Source organism: Eremomyces bilateralis, assembly GCF_010015585.1.
Source record: "Eremomyces bilateralis CBS 781.70 unplaced genomic scaffold P152scaffold_4, whole genome shotgun sequence".
Classification (NCBI taxonomy): Eukaryota; Fungi; Ascomycota; class Dothideomycetes; order Eremomycetales; family Eremomycetaceae; genus Eremomyces; species Eremomyces bilateralis.
This window is the reverse complement of record NW_022985070.1, coordinates 1,337,772-1,349,598: the sequence shown is the minus strand read 5'-3', so window position 1 is coordinate 1,349,598 and position 11,827 is coordinate 1,337,772. Positions and strand designations below refer to the sequence as shown.

At 52.1% G+C, this 11,827-nt stretch overlaps 4 protein-coding genes across 4 annotated transcripts in view; 1 reads left to right on the top strand and 3 right to left on the bottom strand.

The window, feature by feature from the left end:
- The window catches only part of P152DRAFT_465007 (HET-domain-containing protein), a gene marked incomplete at both ends in the record, with an annotated part of 2,953 nt that extends 731 nt beyond the window's left edge, over window positions 1–2,222 (bottom strand). Inside the window, 2 exons of the mRNA XM_033680601.1 lie at window positions 43–1,414; window positions 1,472–2,222. Coding sequence (XP_033536822.1) covers window positions 43–1,414; window positions 1,472–2,222 — 2,123 coding nt within the window. The remainder of the gene's footprint in view (window positions 1–42; window positions 1,415–1,471) is intronic.
- Window positions 2,223–3,183: 961 nt separating this feature from the next.
- Window positions 3,184–4,767, bottom strand: P152DRAFT_456242 (uncharacterized protein). The gene is made up of 3 exons (XM_033678957.1): window positions 4,492–4,767; window positions 4,157–4,435; window positions 3,184–4,103 (listed from the first exon to the last, which is right to left on the bottom strand). Exons 1-3 carry the CDS (start codon window positions 4,586–4,588, stop codon window positions 3,313–3,315), a joined length of 1,167 nt encoding a protein of 388 aa, XP_033536821.1. The 5' UTR covers window positions 4,589–4,767; the 3' UTR covers window positions 3,184–3,312.
- A 227-nt stretch (window positions 4,768–4,994) lies between these two features.
- On the top strand, window positions 4,995–6,166 carry P152DRAFT_456240 (uncharacterized protein). The gene is made up of 3 exons (XM_033678956.1): window positions 4,995–5,286; window positions 5,359–5,820; window positions 5,869–6,166. The coding sequence occupies exons 1-3, from the start codon at window positions 5,093–5,095 to the stop codon at window positions 5,951–5,953; spliced, it is 741 nt and encodes a 246-aa protein (XP_033536820.1). The 5' UTR covers window positions 4,995–5,092; the 3' UTR covers window positions 5,954–6,166.
- P152DRAFT_456239 (nucleic acid-binding protein) lies at window positions 6,067–11,750 on the bottom strand. Its single transcript, XM_033678955.1, has 3 exons — window positions 11,218–11,750; window positions 6,767–11,167; window positions 6,067–6,712 (listed from the first exon to the last, which is right to left on the bottom strand). The coding sequence occupies exons 1-3, from the start codon at window positions 11,248–11,250 to the stop codon at window positions 6,194–6,196; spliced, it is 4,953 nt and encodes a 1,650-aa protein (XP_033536819.1). The 5' UTR covers window positions 11,251–11,750; the 3' UTR covers window positions 6,067–6,193.
- Window positions 11,751–11,827: the final 77 nt, after the last annotated feature.

Here is an 11,827-nt window from a genome sequence, read left to right as displayed (position 1 = left end):
TCCAGCTCTTCGGCCTCCTTCCATCGGCCTTGATTCCGGTACGTCGACGCCAGGTTGGCCATGCTGGTCAGCGTGTCTGGATGCTCTGTGCCGAGCAACCCCGTTTCTATTTCGAGCACCTGGGAATACGCAATCTCTGCCTCACTCCATCGTCCGTCGGCGTCAAGACACGTTCCATATCTCCATTGGAGATCTATCCTCCTCTTCGAATCCTTCCGGACGAAGTCAGACTGCAGCACAACGCGCACGTGCGGCAGGTACGCCCTCCATATGCTACGGTTCGTGTAGGTATTATCCGGAAAAATCTCCTCTAGTCGCACAATTGCCTTTTCGGTCCACTGGGCCAGTTGATCGTTCTCTTGGAGCCAATTACGAGCAGCTACATGTACTAAACGATGAAGATCGACCGTAAGTCTGGCCGGATGTTTGCTAAGAAATGAATACGCATGAAGCGTCCCGATAGCGTCTGTCTCCTTCTTGCGAGATGGACCAGGTGGAAAAAGACACTGTGGGATCTCTTTTGGTTCAACACATGCTGTTAGCGATAAGTAGTCTGCCGCCAGGGAGTCGTGCTGCCGAATTCGCTCGAACGATATTAGCCATGTTATGGCCACTGGGTTCTTGATATTATCGTATCTGCCGTTATCCTCAAAGTCTTCGCTTAGAAGTTCAATTATAGACTCGTCCTGCTCATCGAGTAAGGAAAGATAGTCCGCGATCGAGATGCCGTTCGCATTAATATACGCTGCCGCCTGAACGATGGCGAGCGGAAGGTAAGTCAGCTGCGTAAGCAAGTTTTCGGTTGCGGTTTGGTAGGGCGCTATATCGAGTCCGTTCAGGCATTTCTGCAGGAGCTCCGAAGCCGCCTCTAGGTTCATCTCCTGCACTTCTACCAAGTTCTGAGGCGCTAGCTTAGTAGCGAGCTTCCTATCTCGCGTCGTAAAGAGGATACTTCCCTTATTGCTCCTTGGAAGGCAGTCGAGGAGACGGATAGATTGCCTAGCGGTTGATTTTCCCATCCACATATCCATGTCGTCGGCGTTGTCAAACACCATGAGCCATTGGCCCGCGCCTTCGCTACTGAGGTATTTCTGAACCAGTCGCCTCACATCTACTCCTTGCTCATCTCTTCCGGGTATATCTAACTCTTCGGCTACTGCCGAGTACGCCTGAAGAAGGGTTTCAGGATCGGTCGCAGGAATCCAAAATACTGAGCGGTCCCTCTGTTTCTCCGTGATCCGATAGGCTATCTCAATCGCTAACTGCGTCTTCCCCACCCCCCCAAGTCCAGTGATTGCGACCTTCGTGGTTTGGCCATGTCGGAAGAGTAGCTTCTCAATTCGAGAAAGCTCGGATTCGCGACCGGTGAAGCGAGGATTGCGGTCGAAAGAGATAGTACGTGCCAACTTTCGCGCTATAAAATGGAGCACATTAGCAAAGAGATACGCACATTCGAAATCAAAGGTCCTACATGGACGCGAGCTGTTGTGCTCGGAGTCCTCGATCTCTCGTCGCAGCCTTCTTATTGCATGCTCTCGCCCTTCGCCATAAATAGGCGGTAAGAAGACTTGAAAAATCCCAAGAAGGCAGTATGCCATATCCTCCTCTTTAGTCGTTTGTCGCTTCTTAACCCATTGAAACCTCTCCTCGATGCTAAAATCACAAAGCGAACGGCCTTGGAGTGCCTCGATAGCGACTTCAGTTCTATCGTAGATGCTTCGTTCGAGTGACTTCTTATCACCTAGTCGGACGTGGTCTCGGGAATAGAATTCGACGGTTTTCGGCGCGACAAGCTCTTGGAGCGTCCATCCTCGTGTGAACCATCGACTATTACGAAAGGATGATTCCCATTCGATATGAGACACTAGACCGTCCGGCGTGCGTACCGAAACATCGGATAGATAGACGTAACATCGTGCGGCATTCTGGTACCAGAGAAACATAGAGTTGATCGTCTCTGCCAGCTCGGTACTATTCGATTTGTCAATACAGCAGGTGTCCACCCAGAAATAGGATAGACCGTCAGCTTTCGCTTGACCTCCGCAGAATACCAGCTTCTGGTATCCAACCTTCTGCTTTCCGGCACTATCCGTGACGTCCTTGAATGTGACTTCATCGCTGTCGCTTCCCCACGTATGAGAAAGTATGGCATAAGGAGGGATCGTGGTTTGGAATGTTTCCAGGCTGAACTCGCCGTTGCCGTCGAGCTTTAAGAGGCGCATCGTTGGTCGCAGGAATCGACAGATCGCCGTTATCGAGAAATCGTGACGCCTGGTCTGGGAAATTCGAACCACATAGTAGCTGGCACATCAAGACAGACGACGATGAACAATGTGATCAGGCACAAGGCTGCGGAGGTTTCGATTATACAAGGCTGAGCGACACCGAGTTGTGGCTTATCGAGCCTGACGGTCTGCAACGCCTCTCTTCCATCCTCTCTGGTGCATGTCTTCGTCAACCATAGTTGGCACATTATGTCGATAAGTCGAGGATGCACACGGCTAACATCTGTTTAAGATCGTCTCAGACGGAGAGTCATCGAGAAACTCGGACATGTGGCTGGTCGTTCAAATTCATACATTACGCTGACTCTCAAGTTTTGGGTCTGGTGCTTGCCTTCACAGTTCACGCTGGTTTCCTTCACACAGGGACACTTAGTGACACCCAAGAGCGTTAGTCTGCCAAGGCCATCATTAGGGAGACATGTTAGGTCATTGTAATTTACAATGTACTAGTTATTATATAATAGCCCCATGACTGTATGGGTCGCCGAAAGAGGAAGTGCGATCGCCTGCTAGTACCGACCTGCATGGTCGAAATATCTAAGATCGCTTCCAACACAACGCATGCTCTGGATAAAGGACTTCTAGCATTACAACGGGATTATATGATTTAGGATCATTCGTTTATGGCTTTTTGAAAAGAAACTACGATGATGGTGGCGTTGTAGCATAGGCATAGTATCTCAGCGTCGAAGATGCATTCCGAGTGCTGCCCCGAAATTGGCCGACCGGTGACCACGCAATCGTAATTTTTATGGTTTACGCCGTCTCATATGTTTAAGATGGGCCGGGAAACAGATTTTATAAGGATTTATAAGAAGTACAATATCCATAGAGCCTCTGAGTGGGGTTGAAGGCAAAGTACCTCGAATTCGTTCCAGCACAGCGGGCGTTCCATCACGCAGGGGGGGAGGTTAGCCCCTTTGAAAAGGAGCGCACACTATGATGATTCAGCGGAAGGATCTGTTAGCTGTTCTCCCAGGGCTGTAGAAAAGCCGCCCCTTCTCGGTTCGGGTTCTCTTCATCTTCATTAAGAAGAATATTGGATTTCCAGGCCAACGGACCTCGCAATTTGGTCGCGATTCCGTAGGTCGATGCTCGCACCTAGTGTCACTAGGAGTTCCTTGATCCGCCCCTCCCAGAGGAGACCAATCCTCCAGTTCTGGTCAATGCGAGCTTTGAGGACCCCCTCCACATCGTCCTCCTTATCCCGCAGGGTTGGGACTGGTTTGCTGAGGACGTCTTCTGCCAACCGGTCAGATGCTGACTCCATCGGGCGCGCACGCCTTCTCCAGACCTCCCAGCCAACCACAAAATCGCTCTCGTAGCTGTAGAAATTGAAATCAAACCGACTGCACATGGACAGATTTCTCCCGGCTTTAACTGAATAGGTAGAGCTGAGGTTCCCCATGAGAGGGTTCAAAGTCAGCGTCATGGTGTAAGGAAACCCCGCATGTGCGGGCAGAGTGGTGAAGCGGAGCCCAGTGGAGCAGCCTCCGGAAGCGTTCAGAAGTCCATAATAGAGCTCTCCGCCTACCGAGAATCGACTGAGAAGATTGGGAGGGAATGTCGAGGATCGTGGATCGGGGCCGAAATTGTACAGGCCCCGGACCCCGAGCAGGGCGCTATCGGTGCTGAAGAGGTATTCGGTCGAGGACTTGGCCCGATCGTCTTGCAGGAGGGCCAATATGGTTCCTCCGTTCTGCAGTCGCTCGTCGCTGACGCAGGAAAGATGCACTTGACGCGTCGGTGAAATCCGGCGGAGATATAGCGCTTCGAGTCTCGACGCGGGAACGTAGAGTCGGCCATACAATAGGGTCGCTTCCTTCACCATCAGAAGCGCGTATAAGTGTTGTCCATAGCGAAATACGCACCTAGTCGGTCGACCCGTTTTCCTCGATGCCAGGTCTCCCACCACCAAGGGTTATCGGGACGGCGCAGCTCTAACACATGACGATAGCCACGGATCAGCTCCGTGAGATCGATGTGTTTGCTTCTCGACGCGACCTGCAAGGGCAAGGACGAGTAGAGGTACGAAAGTGAGCCATCGACGACGCCGCTCGTGCCGAAGGTGTAGGAGTTCGCGAAGTTGGGGGACGAAAGAGACGAGACGCTGAACCGCAACCCTCGCGGGATGTCAAAATCTAAGATGTCTTCCCAGGATCCGTCAGCACGTGTACTTTTGAATAGACGTCCCGAGAAACCAAACCTCGTGCTGAGGCCGTCAGCGAACTGTATGAGTTGTCACTGTTCCATTGTGAGGCCAGATGGAAGGCATGTTGAATGTAGTCCATGAAGCCCAGCATTCTTAGATGCTGGTCGCGAGGCTATTCTGCACATGATGGTGTGGTGCGGCCTAGAATAAACCTTGACCCTGAGATGCCATATCAATTTTTGACTAAATACTCTGTAATATGCAGGATTGATGTGGTGTATTCTGAATTGCGAACAGGATATCTCAAACAGTCGTCAATGTCGTGAAGCTTGCGCGAGACGTTGGTGATAATTATGAGTGCCTGAGGCTTTGAGGCTCCAATTGAAGTCACATAGACCACGTGACTATGCCTCGCGATTTCTTGCCAGTCAAACGGAGATCAATTTGTGATTGGAGGGTTGGGTTGATACGGTGGACGACAGACACCTATACCGCAGACCCTGGTCGCGCGTAAAATTTCCGTTCCGCGATATGAAATTTCGAATCATGCCCGCTGTACGCATTTCAAGTTTCCACGCCCACCACCGATACCTGCCAATTTCACCCCGTTCCCTCCACATAATTTCTCTTGTTCCGCTGTCGCATTGATCGCAAAATGCCGAAGTCAAAGAGAGCAAGGGTTGTCCACCTGTCCAAGGTGGAAAAGAAGACGAAGGAGGATCTCCAACTCCTCCAGACCAATGTGGAAGAGGCCGCCGAGAAGTACCCGTACGGATATGTGGTGTTTGTGGACAACATGCGGAACAACCATCTCAAAGGCGTGCGGACGAGCTTAGCAGCGGATAGCAGGTACGCCGCTGTCTCCTCGGCATTGCCCAGGGACCTCCGACCCGAAGAATCAAGCTAATTGCTCGCTCCTAGGATATTCTTTGGACGGAACCGAATCATGGCGAGAGCGATGGGCACGACGCCAGCGACCGAGCCGCAGCCCGGATTGCACACCCTGTCCGAGCATCTAGATGGACCGACCGGTCTGATCTTCTCGTCCCGGAAGCCCGACGACCTCCTCGAAGACCTGAAGTCCATGACCAGCGGGGCATACGGTCGTGCGGGCACCGTCGCGTCCCGGAAATACGTCGTCCCTGCGGGCATCGTGTATACACGAGGGGGAGAGATCCCGGCGAAGGATGATGTAAAGGTCACGGCTATGCAAGAGGTGCATTTGCGGGCGCAGGGACTACCCACACGGTTAGAGAAGGGAGATGTCCTCCTCGATGAGGACTACACAGTGTGCAAAAAGGGTGAGGTTCTCACAGGGCACCAAAGCGCGATATTGAAATTCTTCGGTGTCGAAGTGGCGGAGTTCCAGGTGAGAGTGAAGGCGTAAGTTTCTGATCGCTCAACTTTATTGCCAGCTCTAACACGAACCAGGTATTGGAGTGCAGAGGCACAGACAACGACGGTATTGGATGACAGTGCGGAGAAGGGAGATGAGGACACCGACATGGACGCGTAGAGCGAGGACTGAGGAGGATTGCTGAGCCTGCTTTGTCGGTTTCTTGAATCACGGCGTCAATACGGAAAATTATACGGGGTAAATTCCCAGGCGGCGTTTTAGGTCAAGCAGGTGGGAGCAATTGTGATGTAATTTACGCGGTATACGCCAATGAATATATCAAACTTGAAGATTACGACAGTGCTGGCTGATTCATTGGAAGACACATCCAAAGCAACCGGAATGCATGGTTGTCGCAGCCTAATCCTCCTCCATCTTGTCCTTGTCTTCCTGCATTTTTTCAACATATGCAGCAGCCCGCTTCTTGACATCCTCAAGCCCTTGTTCGCTTCCAAACGATTCTTCCCAATCAAACCATTGCTTAAAGAAAGACTTTGCCCTCTTCTTCTTCATCTTCCTCTCGCTCATGCGCCCATACAATGCTCGCACATGCTCGGACTCTTTCTTGCTCTTCTCCAACGACATCCAGACATCCCAAATATCCCATTTCTTAGGCCACGTGTCGACCAGCCCCTCGAACACAGTACGTCCTCGCTCCGCGTTGCCATTGCGCGACTGGAACTCGAGAGCAGCGAACTTCATGGTAAGTTGCCGGTGCAAGTCGCTCGGAACCGACTGGGTGGCCCGTTGAAGGAGCGCTCGGGCTCGATCGGGCTGGTTCAGCGTGGACATGACGAACGTGGCGTAGTTGATCCAGAAGGTTGGGTCGGGGGAGATGGACTTGTTCTTCACCATGGAAGCAAAGAGATCTTCGGCTCTCTGTAACCAGTGTTAGCAAACGCACTCGGAAAACTCACAGATCGGTCGACTTACATCGTGCTTGCCGGACTCAATGTAGATACTTGCTAGTCTTTCGTGCATCTCTTTCGTGTCGTTATACTGGCAGGCTCGCTGGAACGTTTCCTGCATGGATTCGTCGCTTCCAAAGGCATTTTCGAGGTTCAGCATGGCGACCCAGACATTCAACTTCTCGTCGTCTTCTCGGATGTTGATCGTGCGCAGGGCTCGTTCCGCAATGTTCCTCGCCTTGTCCACCTCGCCCAACTGGAGTTGGAACGCCATGTACTGAATCCACAGGCTCGAGGAGTTGGGCTGACCCAAAAGCTGTCGTTCGTAGTCTGCGACTGAACGTGGCCCGTACTTGTCCAAGTCTCCGGTCATGTCGACTTTGATCTCCGGCTTCCTTCGCTTCTTCTTCTTGGTCGAAAGCTCCCCATCGCTGTCATCATTGGTGCCATTGATCTTTTCCGCAAGAGAGAGCCCCGTCCAATCGAACGAAGCCACCTTCAGGCGATCCAAAACCGTGGAGGTTTGCTCACTAGCACCATTCGACTCGGTATTGCCCATGTGAACGTCAACCGAATCGGTTCTGGTAGCATCTTCCCGGTCTTGGCCGGCCACTGGATGTCCTTCCTGGACAATTTCGACCCCACCTGTTTCTTCGTCGTCCATGTCATCTTCTGCCTCGGATAGAACATCCTCATCCTCAGAGGCGAAATGTGAAGCCTTGAGGCTGAAGTTGACCCTACGCTTTTCCAAGTCGACCTTGACAACCTTTGCCTTCACAATATCACCTTCTTGGTAGAGACTCTTCACGTCTTTGACGGGATCGTCCGCGATCTCGCTGCGGTGACAGAGACCACTAACGTTCTTCGAATTGTCCACCAAGATGAAAACACCGTAATCTTCCACTTTCCTGACCTTTCCGGTCACGACTTGGCCCCGTTTAATGTCATCGAGACCCAGAGGACGGACATAGTCGGGGTTCAGAACAGATTCTTTGAGGCTCAGTTGCAACTGGTTCGTGTCGGTGTCGACGTGGATAACCTTTCCTTCCACCAATTGATCGACTTCGAACTTTGACTTCCAGTCCTTTAGATAAGCATCTGAGAGCTCCGAGACTCTCACGAACGCCGTGACCTTGGGGCTGAGCGAGACAAAGACGCCTTGGGCCGACACGTTCTTGACAAAACCCCGACGAACGTCGTTCATTTTGATTTGCGAAATGTCCGCGATCGGCGGGTCTCGCACAGGAAGGCCCGAGCTAAGGACGTGAGATGGTCGTAGGGAGAGCATGACTTGTTTATTGGGAAGGTCGACATTCAGCACGCATGCTCGGACGATATCATTGTTGTTATACGCCGAGGTCTTCGCGAGGGAGAAATCGTCCGAAAGCTCCGTCAAGGGCACCTGGCCGGAGATGGTGCTAGAAAGTTGGATCATGAGGTAGCGCTCGGTAACCTTCGTAACACGACCTGGGATGACCATGTTGTGGGAGAGATCGCGGAGGGTGAGGGGTTCACTGGAGTCGGTCGATGTCGCCGAAAGATCAAGTCTGTTCGATTCGACATCGATGGATTTGACGCGAACACGCACCGCGGAGCCGATCGGGAAATTGTGTTGCACATCCGAGAGTAGTGATAGGTCATCCGAGAGATCCATGAGATCGACGCGTCCTCGGACTGAAGGCGAGAGGTTGACCCAAACGCATCTAGCATCGATGTTGTTGACGAATGCTGTGTACGTTTTGCCAGTCGAAAGTTGGTCCATGGATAGAATCTGACCGCCTTGGAGGGTCTTCGGCTTTGCAGTGAGTTCGAACACTGGAACTTTACCCCCCCGATGAGAGATGGGCAAGAACTTGTGGCTTCTCGCATCGTGAATGCCGATGATTTGGACAGATAGTATCTGGCCTTTATGGAAGCTTTTCAAAGGATACTTCCGGTCTTTGATGTCTTCCCAGTTGTCAAACACTTCGGAGACATCAATTCGACCTTGAACGTTGTCTGCTAGAAGAACGTTCAGCTGCGTATCCTTCGCAGCCGTGATTCGAGCCTTCGTCGTGACTCCAACGGCATAATCAGTGGACAGCTTGGATACCCCGTCGACAGCATTGGTGACGGGTTGTCCAATTGATTTCTGGTCAGTACCATTGCTTTCTGTGGAGCGCTCCGGCTGAGGGCCACTCTTCTTCGACAAAAAGAACCTGTTGGTGGCAGGATCGACTGTGAGGACTTTTGCAGACACCGACTGGCCCTTGGTCATCCCAAAGTCTGGAAGTTTCAATGCCTTCTCGTCAAGCTGGGATTTATGCAGGAACCCAACTATCGCTCCAGCAAACTGAACGAAGACCCCGTCAGCACTGACGCCTCGTACGAAGCCACGCACGGTCTTCCCCTCCTTTACATCTTCGAATGCTTTGATGAGACTACCTGCGCGTGTTTCCGCGACCAATGAAGGTTTCGCTGATACATAGAGCAAATTTCGTTTCTCGACCTTCTCGAGCACAACCAGGTTATCGAGGGTCTGTCCAGGTCGGAGTCGTTTCAAATCCGCTGCGCATTTCTTTTCGGAACCATCGGTGAGTTGAATGAGGTGGAGGGTTGCCTTGATACCAGCATCCCCTATCCGGAACGTCACGACGTCGGATGACTTGTCGGTGACGGCGCCCTTGACCAGGTCGCCCACATGGATGGAAGCGAAAGCTTCCTTCTGGGCTTCACCAAATGCAGCGGGATCTCGGCAGGAAACCACCATTTTGTTCGAGTCGGGGTCAACGCTCAGAACATGGACGTTGACCACTTGACCCGTCCGGAAGTGTTGAGCAGGATCTTTGATGTACGCCTCACTCATCTCAGATACTGGAAGGAAGGCACGTACGGATCCGTAGAATTGAACCACAGCCCCAGTTGGCAACAAGCTGACGATGGTACCCGGAGAGGAGTCACCCGGCGCAATGTTCCGGATATCTTTGAAAAGAGTGGCATCCGAATTGACCAGGCTCTTTTTCATCGTAAGACGAATGAGGCGTCTCTCGGGATTCGTCGAGAGCACTCTGACTCGCACTGACATGCCCTCCCGGAAGCGCTTTTCGGGGTGCTCGAGCCGTACATCAGACATGTGCATTTCGGGAACCAGACCAATGATGCCGTCCGACAACTTGACCAAAACTCCTCCAATCCCACGGTCATTGATCACAATCTTCTCGACCGTTCCGGACAGCACATCGCCGATGGGAAGGTCTTCAATGCGCAAGAAAGGCTCGTTAAGGGTTTTCTCGTCCATGGCGAGCGAGAAGACGCCATCCATCTGGTTGAATCCGATAATTCGAGCTCGGTGGGAGGAACCAATCTTGAAAGACCCTTCCGAAGCCGACAACGACGCAATATTCTTATCGCTGACCCTTGAAATGTGGACAAATCCAGGGGTATGTTCCATGCCGACATCGACGAATAATCCTCTGAGCCGATCGACCTTGTAGACCTTAGCAGCGTCGACAAAAGACGATAATGGTCGCGTTTCCATGACTGGATGGCCCTCAGAGATTGTGGCAGAATTCTGCAAGGTTCGGACGTGATCGAGGAACGACACGCCCATCTTGGGAGGTTCGGCATTCGGGAATGTACAAATAATGCGGCCGCGGACCTTGGAACCTTCTTTCATCGCTTCGGCTGAACGCTGATTTGGTAAATTCAGTCCACAGTGCACAAAATCCGCAGTGACATCCAGCATGCCCATTACTTTTCCGACCACGCCAGTCTCAGAGGATTCGGTGACCAGGACCTCCACTGCGGTTCCAGGGAGAAGGATCCGAATGGATGGCGCGTCGAGGACGCAGTACTTTTCGAGAGCGCGCAGTTTTTTGCTGTCGCAGGATAGCTTCACAACGCGTTTGTTCGACTCGAAACCCGTGACAAGACAAAAGAGAACCGTTCCAGTCTGGATCTTGGAAAGGGGAAATTCCGGGCTAAGCTCAGCCGCAGGCATGAACCCTTTCGTTGAAGACTCCGAGAGTCCCAAGTCGAGGACAAGTCCATGATCTTCCACGCTTGAAACGGTGGCTTGAAGCATCGATCCTGCCACAATATCGTCCTTTGATATTCCACTGTTGACAAGGTTCGATTCAAGTGAAAGTTCAATCCGCCTCTTGGCCTTCGATTTGGTTTCCACCGCATGTCCTTCAGTGGAGGTCACATAGGCGCGGAGATATTGGCCGACGTAGAACATGCTCTCCAGATCAATGTCATCTTCATCTTCTGAATTGGCTTCGTCTGGCTCCGAATCCTCCAATAGGCTCTCGACCTTTTGGTTGATAGTCGGTGAGATGCTAGTCAGCGGTACATATCCAACCAGATTGTTCGGGAGAGCGAGGCAAACGTCTCGAGAGGTGATTCGGGTGACCTGGCCCAGGACAAGTGAACCTATGACGAGGCGCTAAATTGACTGTAAGTTAAATGAACTGCGTACATGGAATTTCCCCTTACTTTGTAACTCAGTCCTTCAGGTTTAATGCCCATATCATCCTTCGGTGCTTCATCCGCAGCATTGGCTTTCCCTTTCGGCCTCCTAGCCCTCTTGGTCTGCGGTTCCTTCACACGGCCCGAAGTGCTGCCTTCGTCATCACTCGACTCCGGAGCGGTGCGTTTGGCTCCACCCTGCTCAAACAGAACATCTTGGGTGGCCTGGATTTGGATCTGCTTATGTTCAAGTGGCGTGAGAGCACTTGCACCACCACGAGGGAAAGCTTTCTCTTCGGTCCGGAGGAGCGATACTGCTTTTGCAGGCTCGGGTTTCTCTGTCGAGGTTTTCTCTGTCGAAGCGGGTGGGATTGACTCGGCGGCCGAACTTTTTCGGTGCCTCTTCCGTTCTCTGGTGGTTGTTGAATCCGTGGCCTTTGATTGAAGCGACTCAGACGTCGCCTCAGCTGGGCGCTTTTTCGTCTTCATGGCGTACTAGAACCAATTGGTAGACCCGAGATATCTCTGTCGTAATATTGGTTTAAGGGCTGGAAACAAACGTGAACTCGAAATTTTTCTGTAGCGGAGCAGAGTGGCAGAAGCTGCAGTGGCGGTGCAAGAGTTTCATGGTAGAGGG